A 21,378-nucleotide genomic window follows, 5' to 3' on the forward strand; every position below is an offset into this window, starting at 1 on the left:
TCAAAAAATTTAACCCAGACTTATTCCTATCTAAAGGAAATGCAGGGACAAAAAGTGGAGCAGAGGCTGAAAGGCCATTCAGACACTGGCCCACCTGGGAATCCATCCTATCTGCAGACACCAAACTGAGACACTATTGTGTATGTCAAGAAGCACTGGCTGACAGGAGCCTGGTATAGCTGTTCCTTGGGAGGCTCTGCCAGAGCCTGACCAATACAGATGCAGATGCTCACAGCCAAATATCAAACTGAGCAGCCAACCCTCAGACTGAGCATGGGGACTCCAGTGGAGGTGTTAGGTGAAGGACTAAAGGAGCTGAAGGGGTTTGCAACCCCATAGGATGAACAAAAATATCAACCAACCAGACCCCTTAGAGCTCCCAGGGACTAAACCCCTAGAGCTCCCAGGGACTAAACTACCAATCAAAAAATACACATGGAGGGACCCATGACTCCAGCTGCATACATAGCAGAGGATGGCCTTATCTGACATCAATGGGAGAGGAGGCCCTTGGTCCTGTGGAGGTTCAATGTTCCAGTGTAGGTGAATGTTCTGGTGGTGAGGAAGGAGTAGGTAGGCGGCAGAACACCCACATAGAAGCAGGGAATAGGGGGTTTGCAGAGGGGAAACTGGGACTGGGGATAACATTTGAAATATAAACAAATAAAATAACCAATTAAACAAAAACAGAAGAAAAGAATGCTTTGCCTGTATAAATGGCCCTGTACCCTGTGTAGGCTGTGCCTGCTGAGATAAGAGGGCACATGCCTGGGAACTAGACTTACAAGTATAAGCTGGTATGTAGGAGCTGGAAAATGAACCTTGATTCCCCATAAGAGTGTCTAAGTGATCTTATCCACTGAGCCATGTCTCCCGGTCTCCAATCTTAGTTTTGGAGAGTCTCACTAAACCTGGATGTCACCGTGGTAGACTGGGCTGGGCAGCAAGCACCAGGGATCCTCTTGTCTCTGCCTCCTTGGTGGTGATTTTACAGACACATCCCCTCCAACCTGGCATATTTAGATAGGTTCTGGGAATTGAACTGTAGTCCTAGTGCAGGAAGTAGTATTTGACTAAGCAAGACAATCTTCAAGATTCAACCTTATTAATAACAGTTATAACAGTTATATATGCAAACATAGATGCAACTTAATGTAGTCCATTTCAGGAGCCTAGCTGATCATTTCCCTCCAAGAAATTGTCAAGGCAATTTTAAAATTTATGATACAAATTAATGGGGCCAAGAACCCACCACCACCCAAAACCTTGCAGAAATAGTCATTATTTCCTGAAAGCAACAACATTTAAGCCAGTAGGGATACATGTATAAGGACAGGCACAAAGGCCAGTCACCTAAGGCTGAGAAACCCAATATTACCCTCCTACACTTCTTTCTCTTTTTGTAAGTTTTTCTTTTTTCTTTTTTTTTAAAGATTTATTTATTTATTCCATGTATGTGAGTACACTGTCACGGTCTTTGGACAGACCAGAAGAGGGCATCGGATCCCATTACAGATGGTTGTGAGCCACCAAGTGGTTGCTGGCAATTGAACTCAGGTCCTTTGGAAGGCAGTCAGTGTTCTTAATCCCTGAGCCATCTCTCTAGCCCTTCATTTTTTTAATTAGATATTTTATTTACATTTCAAATGTTATCCCCTTTCCCGGTTTCCTGTCCACAAATCCCCATCCTATTCCCTCTCCCCCTTCTTCTATGAGGGTGTCTCCCACTCATCTACCCACACCTTCCCGCCTCCCTGCCCTAACATTCCCCTACACTGCCCTCCCACACTTCTATCTCCACGATGCAGAAGAATTATTCCTGTTCATATGTGTGTGGTACGTGATAAGTTTTAAGTACGCGTGTGCAAGTTTATGTTAGTGCCAGAGGTCAACCTTAGGTTTCTTTCCCCCAAAACATCCACCTTAAAACAAAGACTTATTTTTAACTTTTAATTCCATGCCTATGGGTATGTGTATGAGCCTTGTGCCAGCAGAGGACAGAGGGGTTGGTTTTCTTGGAGCTGGATTTAATACACGTAGCTCTGAGCCACCTGATGTGGGTGCTGGCAAACAAACTCCAACCTGCATGCACACACATAAGAATTCAGAGGTCTACAATTACTCTTATACCTAAACCACACAAAGACACAACAAAGAAAGAGAACTTCAGACCAATTTCCCTTATGAATATCGACGCAAAAATACTCAACAAAATTCTGGCAAACCGAATCCAAGAGCACATCAAAACAATCATCCACCATGACCAAGTAGGCTTCATCCCAGGCATGCAGGGATGGTTTAATATACGGAAAACCATCAACGTGATCCATTATATAAAAAAAACTGAAAGAACAAAACCACATGATCATTTCATTAGACGCTGAGAAAGCATTTGACAAAATTCAACACCCCTTCATGATAAAAGTCCTGGAAAGAATAGGAATTCAAGGCCCATACCTGAACATAGTAAAAGCCATATACAGCAAACCAGTAGCTAACATTAAACTAAATGGAGAGAAACTTGAAGCAATCCCACTAAAATCAGGGACTAGACAAGGCTGCCCACTCTCTCCCTACTTATTCAATATGGTTCTTGAAGTTCTAGCCAGAGCAATCAGACAACAAAAGGAGGTCAAGGGGATACAGATCGGAAAAGAAGAAGTCAAAATATCACTATTTGCAGATGATATGATAGTATATTTAAGTGATCCCAAACGTTCCACCAGAGAACTACTGAAGCTGATAGACAACTTCAGCAAAGTGGCTGGGTATAAAATTAACTCAAATAAATCAGTTGCCTTCCTCTACACAAAAGAGAAACAAGCCGAGAAAGAAATTAGGGAAACGACACCCTTCATAATAGACCCAAATAATATAAAGTACCTCGGTGTGACTTTAACAAAGCAAGTAAAAGATCTGTACAATAAGAACTTCAAGACACTGAAGAAGGAAATTGAAGAAGACCTCAGAAGATGGAAAGATCTCCCATGCTCATGGATTGGCAGGGTTAATATAGTAAAAATGGCCATTTTACCAAAAGCAATCTACAGATTCAATGCAATCCCCATCAAAATACCAATCCAATTCTTCAAAGAGTTAGACAGAACAATTTGCAAATTCATCTGGAATAACAAAAAACCCAGGATAGCTAAAGCTATCCTCAACAATAAAAGGACTTCAGGGGGAATCACTATCCCTGAACTCAAGCAGTATTACAGAGCAATAGTGATAAAAACTGCATGGTATTGGTACAGATAGACCATAGACATAGACAGATAGACAGATAGACCAATGGAATAGAATTGAAGACCCAGAAATGAACCCACACACCTATGGTCACTTGATTTTTGACAAAGGAGCCAAAACCATCAAATGGAAAAAAGATAGCATTTTCAGCAAATGGTGCTGGTTCAACTGGAGGGCAACATGTAGAAGAATGCAGATCGATCCATGCTTATCACCCTGTACAAAGCTTAAGTCCAAGTGGATCAAGGACCTCCACATCAAACCAGACACACTCAAACTAATAGAAGAAAAACTAGGGAAGCATCTGGAACACATGGGCACTGGAAAAAATTTCCTGAACAAAACACCAATGGCTTACGCTCTAAGATCAAGAATCGACAAATGGGATCTCATAAAACTGCAAAGCTTCTGTAAGGCAAAGGACACTGTGGTTAGGACAAAACGGCAACCAACAGATTGGGAAAAGATCTTTACCAATCCTACAACAGATAGAGGCCTTATATCCAAAATATACAAAGAACTCAAGAAGTTAGACCGCAGGGAAACAAATAACCCTATTAAAAAATGGGGTTCAGAGCTAAACAAAGAATTCACAGCTGAGGAATGCCAAATGGCTGAGAAACACCTAAAGAAATGTTCAACATCTTTAGTCATAAGGGAAATGCAAATCAAAACAACCCTGAGATTTCACCTCACACCAGTGAGAATGGCTATGATCAAAAACTCAGGGGACAACAGATGCTGGCGAGGATGTGGAGAAAGAGGAACACTCCTCCATTGTTGGTGGGATTGCAAACTGGTACAACCATTCTGGAAATCAGTCTGGAGGATCCTCAGAAAATTGGACATTGAACTGCCTGAGGATCCAGCTATACCTCTCTTGGGCATATACCCAAATGATGCCCCAACATATAAAAAAGACACGTGCTCCACTATGTTCATCGCAGACTTATTTATAATAGCCAGAAGCTGGAAAGAACCCAGATGCCCTTCAACAGAGGAATGGATACAGAAAATGTGGTACATCTACACAATGGAATATTACTCAGCTATCAAAAACAACGAGTTTATGAAATTCGTAGGCAATGGTTGGAACTGGAAAATATCATCCTGAGTGAGCTAACCCAATCACAGAAAGACATACATGGTATGCACTCATTGATAAGTGGCTATTAGCCCAAATGCTTGAATTACCCTAGATCCCTAGAACAAACGAAACTCAAGACAGATGATCAAAATGTGAAGGAAAAAGAATACCCTTGGCAGGGAAGGGAGAGGCAAAGATTAAAACAGAGACTGAAGGAACACCCATTCAGAGCCTGCCCCACATGTGGCCCATACATATACAGCCACCCAATTAGACAAGATGGATGAAGCAAAGAAGTGCAGACCGACAGGAGCCGGATGTAGATCGCTCCTGAGAGACACAGCCAGAATACAACAAATACAGAGGCGAATGCCAGCAGCAAACTACTGAACTGAGAATAGGTCCCCCGTTGAAGGAATCAGAGACAGAACTGGAAGATCTTGAAGGGGCTCGAGACCCCATATGTACAACAATGCTAAGCAACCAGAGCTTCCAGGGACCAAGCCACTACCTAAAGACTATACATGGACTGACCCTGGACTCTGACCTCATAGGTAGCAATGAATATCCTAGTAAGAGCACCAGTGGAAGGAGAAGCCCTGGGTCCTGCTAAGACTGAAGCCCCAGTGAACTAGACTGGTGGGGGGAGGGCGGCAATGGGGGGAGGGTTGGGAGGGGAACACCCATACGGAAGGGGAGGGGGGAGGGGGATGTTTGCCCGGATACGGGGAAAGGGAATAACAATCGAAATGTATATAAGAAATACTCAAGTTAATAAAAAAAAAATAAAAAAAAAAAGAATTCAGAGGTCTAATTCTTCAGATAAAAGCGTACACAGCATGTGGCTTTAAGTGTACCCATCTTTACACCCCACCCTGCCTGCAAACCTGATATCTGTTCCTTCTCTGAATCTTCATCTCTCGGTTTTGCTTTATCATCTTTTTCTGGAGGATCCATTGTGCTTTCTGCAACAAAGAGGAAGAGTTGATTCAGTCGAATTGTCTCAGCTGGGCAGGAGAACACTCACGTCCAAACTACATAAAGGATTAAGGGAAGCCTCTGCTTAGTTTATGCCCTGCGTAGTTGTGATGTCAGGCCCTTTGCCTCAGAAGTACAGTAAAGCAGCAGAGATAGGCAAAGATGCTCCCGTTTGGACCCTAACATGTGTATTTTATCCTAGTTCTTCTGAGAGGCGTAGGGTGGGTGTCACAATGAAGTGTTGGGTTATAGGCATTAAGTGTGTTCACCTTTGTTAGTCAACCTCAATGCCTTTAAATTTCAGACCTATGCAAGCACCTATTCAGTTAATACTTGTAATTAGAGGTGTCTTTAACATTGCCTGTGCTGTTGTGGGTGCACAGAAGTCATCCATTGTCACTTTCCTTTGTAGTCACCTCCCTGGTTTTTGGAAAAATACATTTCATTTTTTTTACATGTTTATGTGTGCACACAGGTGTCCTTGGATGCTAGAGAAGTTAGGCCATTATGGAACTGGAGTTATAGGTAGCTGTGAGTCATTGAATTTGGGTGTTTTGAGTGAACACTTGTCCTCTTATAAAAGCAGCAGGTGCTATTAACCACTGAGCTATTTCTCCATTCCCAACTGTGATGATCTGAATGAAAATGGTCCCCATAAGCTCATATATTGGAATGTCTTGACCAGAATTTGAGTAGGATTAGGAGGTGTGCCCCTTTGAAAAAGGTTGACAATCTTTGAAAAGTCCACACCACACCCAGTCTCTGTCTCTGCAGTGTGATGCTGAATTTGATGGCTGTCAGGTACTGGTCCAGTGTGATGACTGCCTTCTGCCACCAAGTTTCCTGCCATGATCATCATGGATTAACTGTAAGCAATACTTTAAGCAAGTCCCCAAAATAAAAGGCTGTGACAAGTTGCCTTAATCATAATGTCTCTTTACAGCAATATGAACAAAACAAGACACTTATCACCTATCTTTTCTCCAGACAGGGTCCTCTCCTAAACCTGGAACTTCCCTGATTTAAGCCAAGGAGTACCTTGAACTACTGAGTCTCCTGTTTTTGATCTAAGTGCTAGGATTAGAGGTGTATGCCTTATCCACTATTTCTATAGGGTTGTGGATTGAATCCAGTTGGGGCTAGGTGAACATACCGTGAATGAACTATATCCCTAGTCCTCAGTTTTATGTCTTAATACACAGTAGTCTCCATTCATTTATTAAACAAAGTCCAAAAAAATCTAATGCGTGATTAAAAATATTACATTTTTCTCTTTATATAAAGCTGTAATTTTCAATCTGTGGGTTGCAACCTCTTTGGGATTTAACAACCCTTTCTTGGCTCATGAACTTGGACAAGTTTTTCACCCTGAAAGATGCTCTTGCCACAAAGATCTCATTTCACTGAGTGGGTTTTTCAGGACCATAGGACCTATGAAGGTATCTGCATACTGACAGGCCTGTAGACAGATCACAGACTCAGGAAATACAGTCCTTATTATATTTCATTACCTTCATTTCTTGCAAGTGACATCCACATGATGCTTCTTTAAAGCAAACATGTATCCATTGAGCTACTGCAAGTACTGGTTAAATAGGACTACAACTAAACCCTAGGGTCTTGTGCAGATCAGGAACGTTCTCTACTACTCAGCAACACTCCAGCCCCTCAGTGGGAGGTGCTAGGCAGGGTCTGCAGCCCTGAGTCAATTTCCCAGCCCCTTACTGGGGGATTCTAGGCTAGTATTGAATTAATGAACTGTGTCCCCAGGCCTTCACAGGTGGATCTCTTAGGACATACATTAGTACTGAGCCACAACCTAAGCTTCACTGGTAATCAAGTGGGTTACACCCAAGTCATAGTTACAGCACCTTATTGATGAATTTTGTGGGCAAGTGTTCTATTCCACTCACCCTCTCACTTTGAAACAATATATTCTGTAAGTTACCCAGATCTGCTTTGAACTTGTGATCTTCCTGCCCCAGCCTCCATGGTTGGAATTATAAGACTTGAGCCATCATAACCCACAATTCCTACAGTTTCTATGGCTAGTTTATCTGACGGGCCATGAAATTGTATATTCTAAGGTTTAAGTCTTCAGTTAAAGAGAATTCATCTGGTAAAATCATCTTTCTCATTCATATTCTAAGGTATCTAATACACCTAATATATTAAGTTCAGTGATCAATATGTAAAAATCATCTAAGCTGGGTTCTTTAGATCAGGACCTTAAACTTTAGATCTAGCTTAGAGGGTGACCCCAGTGCTCAATAACCAAAATCAGCCGCTTTTACATGGTTTCAAGAAACCTTTGCAGTGGACTATATACTATTTCTAGGAGCCATGATTCTTAGAGCTGGAACCCAAGGTTCAGGTCAGGAAGATACATGGAATCCCACCAGTAAGGAGTCAACACTAGAGCTCCAGCTTATTTATGATGTCATCATCCTGTCAGTCTTAGCCAACCTGTCCAGAGAGAAAAGCTTCTACCCACATCTCCAGTACTTCACAGGTGGAATGATGCTAATTTCTACCCAATGAGGATGCAATGAATTGCATTTCTTTTGCCCAGTCTCATACATCAGAGGTGGTCCCAACTAAAAGAGTATTGGTGCCCCATTCCCATTAAGATTTGGGGTTGAGCCAGGAATGGTGGTGCATTTAATCCAAGCACTCTATAGGCAGAGAGGTAGGTGGATCTCTCTGAGTTTGAGGTCAGCCTGGTCTACAAAAGGAGTTCCAGGACAGCTAGGGCTACATAGACTGTCTCAAACAACCAAAGACTTGGAATGGAGTCTTTCCCCTCCCCTTAGCCTTTCCCTCAAGTCTTACTTGTCATTTCATTCTTCTCTTTCTGAGAAAGCATGAAGCATTTCAGATCTTCAAAGATGCAAATGGCTATGGCCCAGAAGACAGATCCTAGGTAATACTCAAGTAAGACGGACACGAAGCATTCCACATTGGTGGCATTATCCCATTCAACCCTCTGGAGCCCCTGTGTTATCAAAGTCTGGGTATTTTTTCTTCAGCAATTGCTTCAACATCTTCAGGTATTTCTTATCTAGCTCCCTGAGAAACCATATTAGTGTGTAGGTGTCGTAGAGAGAGGGTAATAGGTCTTCCATCCTAGAGCTTAGGCTTTGGTGGCAAGTAGATCCTTTGGTATCAGAGTGAGAAGGACCTGTGGGATGCCAAGCAGACTCCCTTTTCTCTATGGGACACAGTGAGCCACACTCACTTTGCAGTGACAGTTCTCTGTAGATCTCACTCCAGCTACCTGTCTATCAGTAGACCACAGAAATCTGGAACATTTCACTTCCCCCCAAACAACACCCAGCACAGGCTATGATTCAATGTGTTGCTTTCTGAATGCTCTTGGTTGGATAACTATACTCAAAGTAGGAAATAGATTCCTAGTAGTTACTAACAACACAGGACACAGTTTGTAGAGCTGTTTTGCTTGGTGCCAGTTAATAACAAGTTATGGAAAGTCAGTAAAGTTTTGGCATTAAAAGTAACTCAAGACCAAGCATGGTGGTGTACAACTTCAATCCTAGCACCTGGGAGGCAGAGGCAGGCAATCTCTGTAATCTCAAATCCAACCTAGTCTACATAGAGAATTCCAAGCCAGCCAGGGCTACATAGTGAGACCCTGTCTTAAAGAAAATACTCATAAACCAAATCCAAGAACACATTTAAAAAGACCATCTGCCATGACCTGGTGGGCTTCATTCCACAGATACAAGGATGGTTCAATATACAAAAATCTGTTGTGTAATCTACCATTAAAACACATTAGAAAAAACCACGATTATCTCGTTAGATGCTGAAAAAGCCTTTGAGAAAGATGAACTAAAAATAAAATCAGTAGCCCTCTTATGTACAAACTACAAATGTGTTAAGAAAGATCAGGGAAATATCACCCTTCATAATAGCCACAAGTAATATAAAATATTTTGGTGTAGGTCTAACCAACAAGTGGAAAACCTGTATAACAAGAACTTTAAAAACTTTGAAGAAAAACTAAAGATATCAGAAGATGGAAAGATTTCCCATGCTCATGGATCAGTAGAATTAACATACCAATAATGGCTATCCTACCAAAATAAATTTACAGATTCAATGTAATCCTCAAAAATTCCAACAATTTTTTACAGACCTTGATAGAATAATATTCAATTTCATATGTAAATCCACATACCTATGAACATTTGATTTTTGATTTAAAAGCAGTTATACAATAAAAAGAAAATCTTCAGCACATGGTGCTGATCTGATGTTGGCAGTTAGAAGATTGCAAATAGATCCATATTTATCACCCTGCACAAAAATTCAAGTCCAACTAGCTCAAAGTCCTCAACATGATATCCTGAAGCTGATAAAGTGGGGAATAGCCCCAAATACATTGGCACAGGAGACAACTTCCTGAAAGGAACACCAATAGCTCAGGCACTAAACCAATAATTAGTAAATGGGACCTCATGAAACTGTAAAGCTTCGGTAAGAGTAACAACACCATCAATAGGATAAAATGGCAGCCTATAGGATGGGAAAAAGTTTTACCAACTCCACATATGATAAGGCACTAATTTCCTACACACACACACACACACACACACACACACACACACACACACATATACACACTCACACGCGCACACACACACACACACGCAGACACACACACACGTATATGTAAATAAACTCAAGAACTAGATATGATCAAAACAAATAATCCAATTAAAAGTGAGGTACAAATCTAAACAGAATTAACAGAGTAATCGCACGTGGCTCAGAAAGAAAGAAATGCTCAAAACCTTAAAGCATAAGGGAAATGCAAATCAAAGTGACTGACATTCCATCTTACATCTGTCAGAATGGCTGAGATAAACACTACTGACACAAAACAGATATAGGAAGATAGAAATAATCCCATGCATCCTATCAGCATCCTATCAAATCACCACAGACTAAGGCTGGTCTTCAATGACAATAATGACAGAAAGCCCACATATATGTGGAAGTTCAACAAAGCTCTACTCAATGATAACCTGTTCAGGAAGAAAAAGAAATTAAAGACTTCTTAGAATTTAATGAAAATGAAGATACAACATACCCAAACTTATGGGACACAATGAAATCAGTGGTAAGAGGAAAACTCATAGTTCTGAGTGCTTGCAGAAAGATACAGGAGAGAACATATTATCGGCAGCTTGACAGCACACCTGAAAGCTCTAGAACAAAAAGAAGCAAATACACCCAAGAGGAGTAGAAGGCAAGAAATAATCAAACTCAGGGCTGAACTCAACCAAGTAGAAACAAAAAGGACTATAGAAAGAATCAACAGAACCAGGAGCTGCTTCTTTGAGAAAAATCAATGACATAGATAAACCCTTAGCCAGACTAATCAGCAGGCGCAGAGAGGGTATCCAAATTAACAAAATCAGAAATGAAAAGGGAGACATAACTACAGAATCAGAGGAAATTCAAAAAATCATCAGATCTTACTATAAAAGCCTATATTCAACAAAACTTGAAAATCTGCAGGAAATGGACAATTACCTAGACAGATACCAGGTACCGAAGTTAACTCAGGAACAGATAAACCAGTTAAACAATCCCATAACTCCTAAGGAAATAGAAGCAGTCATTAAAGGTCTCCCAACCAAAAAGAGCCCAGGTCCAGATGGGTTCAGTGCAGAATTCTATCAAACCTTCATAGAAGACCTCATACCAATACTATCCAAACTATTCCACAAAATTGAAACAGATGGAGCCCTACCGAATTCCTTCTATGAAGCCACAATTACTCTTATACCTAAACCACACAAAGACCCAACAAAGAAAGAGAACTTCAGAACAATTTCCCTTATGAATGTAGATGCAAAAATACTCAATAAAATTCTTGCAAACAGAATCCAAGAGCATATCAAAACGATCATCTATCATGATCAAGTAGGCTTCATTCCAGGGATGCAGGGATGGTTTAATATATGGAAAACCATCAATGTAATCCACTATATAAACAAACTCAAAGATAAAAACTGCATGATCATTTCATTAGATGCTGAGAATGCATTTGACAAAATTCAACACCTCTTCATGATAAAAGACCTGGAAAGATCAGGAATTCAAGGCCCATACATAAACATAGTAAAAGCAATATACAGCAAACCAGTTGCTAACATCAACCTAAATGGAGAGAAATTTGAAGCATTCCCACTAAAATCAGGGACTAGACAAGGCTGCCCACTCTCTCCCTACTTATTCAATATAGTTCTTGAAGTTCTAGCCAGAATATTCAGACAACGAAAGGAGATCAAAGGGATACAGATTGGAAGAGAAGTGAAAATATCAATTATCTGCAGATGATAGAATAGTATACTTAAGTGACCGCAAAAGTTCCAGAGAACTACTAAAGCTGATAAACAACTTCAGCAAAGTGTCTAGGTATAAAATTAACAAACAAAAAACCCAGGATAGCTAAAATTATTTTCAACAATAAAAGAACTTCTGGGAGAATCACTATCCCTGATCTCAAGAAGTATTACAAAGCAATAGTCATAAAAACTGTATGGTTTTGATATAGAGACAGGCAGGTAGATTAGGGGAATAGAATTCAAGACCCAGAAATAAACCTACACCCCTATGGTCACTTGATTTTTGACAGTGGAAAAAAAGATATCATTTTCAACAAATGGTGCTGGTTCAACTGGAAGTCAGCATGTAGAAGAATGCAAATCGATTCATTCTTAAACCCTGTGCAATGCTTAAGTCCAAGTGGATCAAGGACCTCCACATCAAACCAGATACACTCAAACTAATAGAAAAAAGTGGGGAAGAGTCTTGAACACATGGGCACTGGGGAAAAGTTCCTGAACAAAACACCAATGACTTGTGCTCTAAGATCAAGAATCGACAAATGGGATCTCATAAAACTGCAAAGCTTCTGTAAGGCAAAGAACACTGTCACTAGGACAAAATGGCAACCAACAGATTCGGAAAAGATCTTTTACCAATCCTACATCTGATAGAGGATTAATATCCAAATATACAAAGAACTCTCGAAGTTAGACTCCAGAGAGTCAAATAACCCTATTAAAAATGGGGTTCAGAGCTAAACAAAGAATTCTCAGCTGAGGAATATTGAATGTCTGAGAAGCACCTAAAGGAATGCTCAACATCCTTAATCATCAGGGAAATGCAAATCAAAACAACCCTGAGATTCCACCTCACACCAGTCAGAATGGCTAAGATCAAAAACTCAGGTGACAGCAGATGCTGGCGAGGATGTGGAGAAAAGAGGAAAACTTCTTAATTGTTGGTGGGATTGCAAACTGCTACAACCTGTCTGGAAATCAGTTTGGAGCTCCCTCAGAAAATTGGACATTGCACTACCTGATGACCCAGCTATACCTCTCCTGGGTATATACCCAAAAGATGCTCCAATATTCAACAAAGACACATGCTCCACTATGTTCATAGCACCCTTATTTATAACAGCCAGAAGCTGGAAAGAACCCAGATGCCCTTCAACAGAGGAATGGATTAAAAAAATATGGTACATTACAAAATGGAGTACTACTCAGCAATCAAAAACAATGACTTCATGAAATTTATAGGCAGATGGAATGAACTAGAAAATATCATCCTGAGTGAGGTAACCCAATCATAGAAAAACACACATGGTATGTACTCATTGATAAGTGGATATTAGCCCAAAAGCTCAAATTATCCCAAGATGCAATCCACAGACCACAGAAAGCTAAAGAATGATGACCAAAATGTGTATGCTTCCACTCCTCTTTAAGAGGGGGAATAAAAATATCCATAGGAAGGGATAGGGAGGCAAAGTTTAAAGCAGAGACCTGAAGGAATGGCCATTTAGAGTCTGCCCCATATGTGGCCCATATATATACCACCACCAAAACTAAGATTGATGAAGCTAAGAAGTGCATGCTGAGAGGGATCAGATATAGATTTCTCCTGAGAGACACAACCAGAAGATGTCAAACACAGAGGTGAATGCTAGTGGAAAATAACTGAACTGAGAACAGGACCCCCTGTGGGTGAATTAGAGGAAATATTAAAGAGTTGAAGGAACTTGCAGCCCCATAAGAACAACAAAGCCAACCAACCAGAACTTCCACTGACTAAACCACTAGACTATACATGGACTGACTCAGGTTATATGTAGCAAAGAATAGCCTTGTTGGGGCACCAGTGGAAGGGGAATGTCGGGAGGGGATAATGAGGGGGGTTTATGGGGGTGGAATACCCTTATGGGGAAGGGGGAGGAAATAGGGGGCTTATGGACAGGAAACCAGGAAAGGGAATAACATTTGAAATGTAAATAAAGAAATATATCCAATAAGAAAAAGAAAGAAAAAAACTAATAAAATTTAAAAAGAAACACTAGTGACAGCTCATGCCGGCGAGGATGTGGAACAAGAGAAGCACACTTCCATTACTGGTGGGAGCCAAGTTGTACAGATACTGTAGAAATCAATATGGAGGTTCCACAAAATTGTAATCAATCTACCTCAAGACCTAGACATGCCACTCCACAGAAGTTATGACCTCTACACATGCATAAGGCATGTACACACATACTCAGGAAAATAAGTTAAAAACTCCAGGACAGAGATACTTTAAAACAGGCTAGGGATAGGAGTAGAAATTCCTAAGTGGGCCATAATCATGTGCAAACCATGGTATATCATCACCAGCTCCACAGGACACATTTGGTTTCTCATCAAGTCCTAGCTTCCTATGCTTCATAGGTATTACTGTCTTACCTTTCCTCTCATGACTTCTCAATGTCATCTTTGATGACAACAATTCAGCAGTCAAGAAGTGTAGGTGCCTAGATCTGAACCAAACCGATCCCACAGCTCCCTGCACGCAGATCCCATTGGGAAGAAAGCTGTACACCCAAAAGTTCAGACAATCCTGAGACTGCAGAGCAGCTCATCACTTCTACCCACCTCTGCTCTCATCCCTGGGCCAAAAGGAAACTGCATAGTGCCTCTGGATACAGGAATATAGGAGTAGTCAGCAGCAGGAACCTACTGGTTCCAGCCTGTGCCCAGAAGTGAACTGAACCAGTACCACAGCTCCCTGCATCCAAATCCCATTTAGAAGAGAGCTGGACCCTGAGAAGTGCGGACACTCCTGAGAATTCAGAGGAGACTACTCTCTGCCCATATTCCCGACCCAAAAGGAACTCACCTAGTGCCATCTGTGCCCCCTGGGCACAGGGACCTAGGAGCAGTCAGGGGCAGGACCCTTCCAGTCGCTAGGAGGACCTACACACCTGAGCGCAGAGCTCTCTGTTCCCAGATCCTGCTGAAAGAAAACAAGTCTATAGGAGTGCTAAGACACAGGCCTACAGGAGGGTCAAAACACTGTCAGAGACAGCAAGACCAGATAACACCACAGACAACCTGATGGCGAGGCAAGCACAGGAACCTAAGCAACAGAAAACAAGACTACTTGGCATCATCAGAGCCTAGTTCTCCCACCAAAGAAAATACTGGATATCCAAACACACCAGAAAAGCAAGATTTAGATTTAAAATGACATCTTATGATGATAGGGGACTTTAAAAAGGACATAAATAACTCCCCTAAATAAATACAGGACAACACAACTAAACAAGTAGAAGCGCTTAAAGAGGAAAAACAAAAATCCCTTAAAGAATTACAGGAAAACACAACCAAACAAGTGAAGGAATTGGACAAAACCATCCAGGATTTAAAAATGGAAATAGAAACAATAAGGAAAGCACAAAGGGAGACAAACCTGGAGATAGAACACCTAGGGAAGAGATCAGGAGTCATAGATGCAAGCATCACTAACAGAATACAAGAGATAGATGAGAGAGGCTCAGGGGCAGAAGATACCATAGGAAACATCAATACAACCATCAAAGATAATGTAAAGTGCAAAAATCTCTTAGCCCAAAAAATCCAGGAAATCCAGGACACAATGAGAAGATCAAACCTAAGGATAATAGGGATAGAAGAGAGTGGAGACTCCCAACTTAAAGGGCCAGTAAATATCTTCAACAAAATTTTAGAAGATAACTTCTCTATCCTAAAGAAAACAGTGCCCATAAACATACAAGAAGCCTACAAAAAACTCCAAATAGATTGGACCAGAAAAGAAATTCCCTCGGTCACATAATAGTCAAAACACCAAACGCACAAAACAAAGAATATCAAAAGCAGTAAGGGAAAAATGTCAAGGGACATATAAAGGCAGACCTATAAGAATTACACCAGACTTCTCACCAGAGGCTATAAAAGCCAGAAGATGTCGTACGGACCCTAAGAGAACACAAATGCCAGCCAAGGATACTATATCCAGCAAAATTCTCACTTAACAGATAGAGAAACCAAGATATTCCATGACGAAACTAAATTTACACATTATCTTTCTACAAATCCAGCCCTACAAAAGATGATAGATGGAAAACTCCAACACAAGGAGGAAAACTACTCCCTAGAAAAAGCAAGAAAGTAATCTTGCAAGGAAACCAAAAGAAGAGAGACACACAAACATAATTCCACCTCTAACAAAAACAGGAAGCAACAATCACTATTCCTTAATATCTCTCAACATCAATAAACTCAATTCCCCAATAAAAAGACATAGACTAACAGCCTGGATATGTAAAGAGGACCCAGCATTTTGCTGCATACAGGAAACACACTTCAGAGACAAAAACACTACACCTCAGAGTAAAAGGCTGGAAAACAACTTTCCAAGCAAATGGTCCGAAGAAACAAGCTGGAATAGCCATTCTAATATCGAATAAAATCAACTTTCAACCAAAAGTCATCAAAAAAGATAGGAAAGGACATTTCATATTCAAAGGAAAAATCCACCAAGATGAACTCTCAATCCTACATATCTATGCTCCAAATGCGAGGGCACCTACATTCATTAAAGAAACCTTACTAAAGCTCAAATCACACATTGCACCTCACACAATGCCCTATTCTCATCAATGAACAGATCATGGAAACAGAAATTAAACAGATAAAGAAACAGAAGTTATGAATCAAATGGACTTAAGAGATATTTATAGAACATTTCATCCTAAAACAAAAGGATATACATTCTCAGCAACTCATGGTACCTTCTCCATAACTGACCATATAATTGGTCACAAAACAGGCCTCAACAGATACAGGAAGATAGAAAACATCCCATGGATCCTATTAGATTATCATGGACTAAGGTTGGTCTTCAATAACAATAACAGAAAGCCCAAATATACATGGAAGTTGTACAACATTCTACTCAATGATAACTTGGCCAAGGAAGAAATAAATTAAAGACTTCTTATAATTGAATGAAAACGAAGGCACAATATACACAAACTTAAGGGACACAATGGTATCAGTGTTAAGAGGAAAACTCATAGCTCTGTGTGCCTGCAGAAAGAAATAGGAGAGAGGATACATCAACAGCTTGACAGCACACCTGAAAGCTCTAGAACAAAAAGAAGAAAACACATGCAAGAGGAGTAGAAGGCAGGAAATAATCAAACTCAGGGTTGAAATCAACCAAGTAGAAGCAAAAAAGGACCATAGAAAGAATCAATAGAACCAGGAGGTGGTTCTTTGAGAGAAATCGACAAGATAGATAAACTCTCAGCCAGACTAACCAGAGGGCACAGAGAGTGTATCCAAATTAACAAAATCAGAAATGAAAAGGGAAACATAATAACAGAATCTGAAGAAATTCAAAAACAAAACTACAAAAGCTTATATTCAACAAAACTGGAAAATCTGGAGGAAATGGACAATTTCCTCACCAGATACCAAGTACCAAAGTTAAATCAGGAACAAATAAACCATCCAACAACCCCATAACTCCTAAAGAAATAGAAGGAGTCATTAAAAGTCTCCCAACCAAAAAGAGCCCAGGTCCAGATGGGTTTAGTGCAGAATTCTATCAGACCTTCATAGAAGACCTCACACCAATACTATCAAAACTATTCCACAAAGTAGAAATAGATGGAGAGACACACAAAAAAAAAAAAAAAACAAAAACGACAACAAAAAAAAACAAAACAAAAAAAACTTCAGACCAATTTCCCCCATGAACATCAGCACAAAAATACTCAATAAAACTCTTGCAAACCCCACTCTGGAAATCAGTCTGGAGGTTCCTCAGAAAATTGGACATTGCACTGCCTGAGGACCCAGCTATATCTCTCTTGGGCATATACCCAAAAGATGCTCCAAGATAAAACAAAGCCACATGCTCCACTACGTTCATAGCATCCTTACTTATAATAGCCAGAAGATGGAGCATACCCAGAATCTCTTTAATGTTGTAATAGATACAGAAAATGTGGTACATCTTTACAATGGAGTATTATTCAGTTATCAAAAACAATGACTTTATGAAATTCATAGGTAAATGGAAATGGATAGAACTAGAAAATATCATCCTGAGTGAGGTAACCCAATCACAGAAAAACACATGGTATGCACTCACTGATAAGTGGATATTAGCCCAAAAGCTCAAGTTACCCAAGATACAATCCACAGAGCACAGGAAGCTCAAGAGGGTTGATGACCAAAATATGGATGCTTCACTCCTTCTTAAAAGGGGGAACAAAAATATTCATAGGAGTGGATATGGAGGCAAAGTTTAGAGCAGAGACTTAAGGAATGGCCATTCAGGGCCTGCCCCACATGAGACACACACACACACACACACACACACACACACACACACACACACACACATATATATATATATATATATATATATATATATATATATATCCACCAAAACTAGTTAAGATTGATGAAGTTAAGAAGTGCATGCTGACAGGAACCAGATATAGATGGCTCCTGAGAGCCTCAGCCAGAGCATGGCAAATACAGAGGTGAATGTTCACACCAAACCACTGAACTGAGAACATGACCCCAGTTGGGGGAATTAGAGAAAGGATTGAAAGAGCTGAAGGGGCTTGCAACCCCATAAGAACAACAATGCCAACCAACTAGAGCTTCCAGGGACTAAATTACTACCGAAAGACTATACATGGACTGACCCAGGGCTCCAGCTGCACATGTAGCAGAGGATGGCCTTATTGGGCACCAATGGAAGGAGAAGCCCTTGGTCCTGCCAAGGTTGGACCCCCAGCGTAGGGGAATATTGGGAGTAGGGAGGGAAGGGGAGGTGGATGGGGAGGAGGACACCCTTTTAGAATGGGAGGGGGATGGGATAGGGGACTTATGTCTGGGAAACTGGGAAAGGGAATAACATTTGAAATGTAAATTAAAAAATATCCAAAAATAAAAAGAAGTGTAAGGTGTTATCAACATTGGAAGTTACTCTTAACTCTACAGTAAGGTAACTGAGCCCATGTCTGAGGCTTCATCTTCTCTCCTGAATTGGAGATTGGAGCCCCACCTGAGGCCATCATGAGCAGTAAGTGAATTTATATAAGTGATCAACAAGGGGGCTGCTGGGAGTCAGCACAGACTATTTTGAAACAGAGTCTCACTATATAATCTTAGCTGCTCTAGGACTTGCCATGTAGAACAGGCTGGCCTCAAACTCAAGAGATCTGCCCATCTCTGCCTCTCAATCCAAGCATTAAAGGTGAGTACTACCATGACTGTCTCATCATGAGACTCTTGAAGGACGCCTGCTAGGCCAGGTGTGGTAGGGCCCACCTTTTAATCCCAGCACTCTGGAGGCAGAGGCAGGTGGATCTCTGAGAATTTGAAGCCAGTTGGACTACATAGCCAGTTTCAGAACCACCAGAGATACACAGCCTTATCGTAAAAATCAAAACAAAACTAGTTATTAAAAAGAGACGATATCAAGTTGAAAGGAAGACAGATTGCAGAGCCTCATGGGGACATGGAGAGAGGTAGTAGGGGGTAAATATGATCAAAGCACACAGCAGACATATGTAAAATATTCAAAGAATAAAATCATTAAAGAAAAGAAAAAGTTGGGTTTTTTTTTTTTTAAAGTTGAAGACAGCAGATGATCTAACATGGTGGTTCTCAACCTTCCTAATGCTGAGCTCCTTTAATACAGTTCCTCATGTTATGGCCCCCAACCATAAAATTTATTGCTACTTCATGTAATCTTGCTACTGTTCTGAATCCTAATGTAAATATCTGTTTTCCAATGGTCTTAGGCGACACCTGTGAAAGGGTTGACCTCCGAAGGGGTCATAACCCACAGGTTGACAACTGCTGCACTAGAGTTTAAAATGTTTATGGCACAAATTTCTTTATATCTAACCCCAAAATAACTCAGATGAAATACATCAGAATCTTTTCTTCCTTTAATTGGACCTCATGTATCAAAAGCTGGGCTTGAACTTGATTTGGAGCCAAGATTATATTTGAACTTCTGATCCTCTAGCTGAATGTTGGGACTACAAGCTAGGAGTTCCAGACAAGCTCTCTACTCTTTGAATTGTATCATCAACCCAACATCTTAGTCTAATAGAATGAACAAGACAACATGAATCCAGTTTACTTCCTTCATTCTAAAAATAGGAAGTAATTAAATGTCACTGAACTTCAAAGCTCCCTTGGAGTTGGGGGAATGAACAGATGGATGGGAGTGGGTGAAATGACTCAGCAGGTAAATGTGCTTGCCACCAAGTCAGATGACTCACATCGTGGAAGGAGAGAAAGGCTGTCCTCTGTCCTACATGTGAACAATGTTTCTGAGATGCCTACACCCCAGCCCCCACTCCCTCCCAACTGCACCTCCCCACCTCCCCTTACCACATACACCCACCCCACACCAAACCAAACATGTTTTTAAAGATTTATTTTATGCATATGAGTACACTGTTGCTCTCTTCAGACACACAAGAGGGCATTGGATTCCATTACAGGTGGTTGTGAGCCACCATGTGGTTGCTGGGAATTGAACTCAGGACCTCTGGAAGAGCAGTCAGTGCTCTTAACTGCTGAGTCATCAATCCAGCCTAAACCAAACTTTTTAATGAATTGGAGCTGCTAAATTTGAGACATAGGATGAAGACTACTTTCACACTTTTAAATCATAAAAATGGTTAAACTTCTTATAAGCAGAGGATCGAGTCACCTAAACGACATCTGTGGCTGCCAACTGAATTTGAAATTAAGGATCCTGAGGATTTATTTTATTATTTTTTTTTTGACATACCAAGCGGAGATGATGCATTAGACAAGGCTGTCGTGGCCCCTGTGAAGAGGAACTTCACTGGAAAGGAAACAGTATTACTCCCTCAGGGAGCTGGCTGGGCAGTATTGAAGTCTTGTAAATGCAAACACAACACCCAGCCTTGCTGAAAACTGCAAGCACTATTTAGGTCTTGATCAGTGACACCTGAGTTCATTCAACCCAGAGAGGTTCTGCGCCCTTGCAACACACAGCAATTAACAGAAGGAGGAGCCTCCGGTGTTAGAAACTAAACACCCTGTGCAGGTGTGCAGAGCACCCCTGGGTTATGATTAATGCCCGATAGAGGGCATGGGGGAAAATAGATGGGTCAACGATAGGATGTGCACAGAAAGGTAATCCACCACCATTTTAGTAAATGCTACTAGAAATAAACACATTTCAACAAGACTGTTTATCCACGCTCATCTGTGAAGGAGCAGTCCCAAAGCACTGATAACCTTGACCATCCAGCAGTGCCCTTGGCTAATCAGAACTGACCGTCAGCTGAGGGCAATAGGTCACACCTGTAATCCCCTTACCCAGGGAATGCGGCAGGGTGGTGTCTGAGTTTTCACACAACACCATAACCTAAAACAGATGAGACCAAACAAGAAGCAGACAAAGAGAAATCTAACCACCCTCTGGAAGGCTAGGAAGAAGTAAGCTTTTTCTATGCATCTCTCTGTAGAAACAACTTAACTACAGGGTGTTATTGAGAGAAAAAAATATTTAGCTGGGTATGGTGGTGCAAGCCTTTAGTTCAGCACCTGGGAGGCAGAGGCCAGTGGATCTCAGTCAATTTCAAACCTTGGGGTTAGAGAGACCGGTCTCAAACCACTACTAACCCACAAAACAAA

At 40.9% G+C, this 21,378-nt stretch overlaps 1 protein-coding gene across 1 annotated transcript in view; it reads right to left on the reverse strand.

Annotated features, from left to right (window-relative positions):
* The window catches only part of Nlrp5 (NLR family, pyrin domain containing 5), a 270,742-nt gene that overhangs the window by 247,387 nt on the left and 1,977 nt on the right, over nt 1-21,378 (reverse strand). The window contains exon 2 of the mRNA XM_087603010.1: nt 5,221-5,298. Within this exon, the coding sequence (XP_087459136.1) occupies nt 5,221-5,290 (70 nt within the window). The 5' untranslated portion in view covers nt 5,291-5,298. The remainder of the gene's footprint in view (nt 1-5,220; nt 5,299-21,378) is intronic.

The sequence above is a fragment of the Rattus norvegicus genome, chromosome 1 (genome assembly GCF_021556685.1).
Source record: "Rattus norvegicus strain SHRSP/BbbUtx chromosome 1, alternate assembly SHRSP_T2T, whole genome shotgun sequence".
In the NCBI taxonomy this organism is placed as follows: Eukaryota; Metazoa; Chordata; class Mammalia; order Rodentia; family Muridae; genus Rattus; species Rattus norvegicus.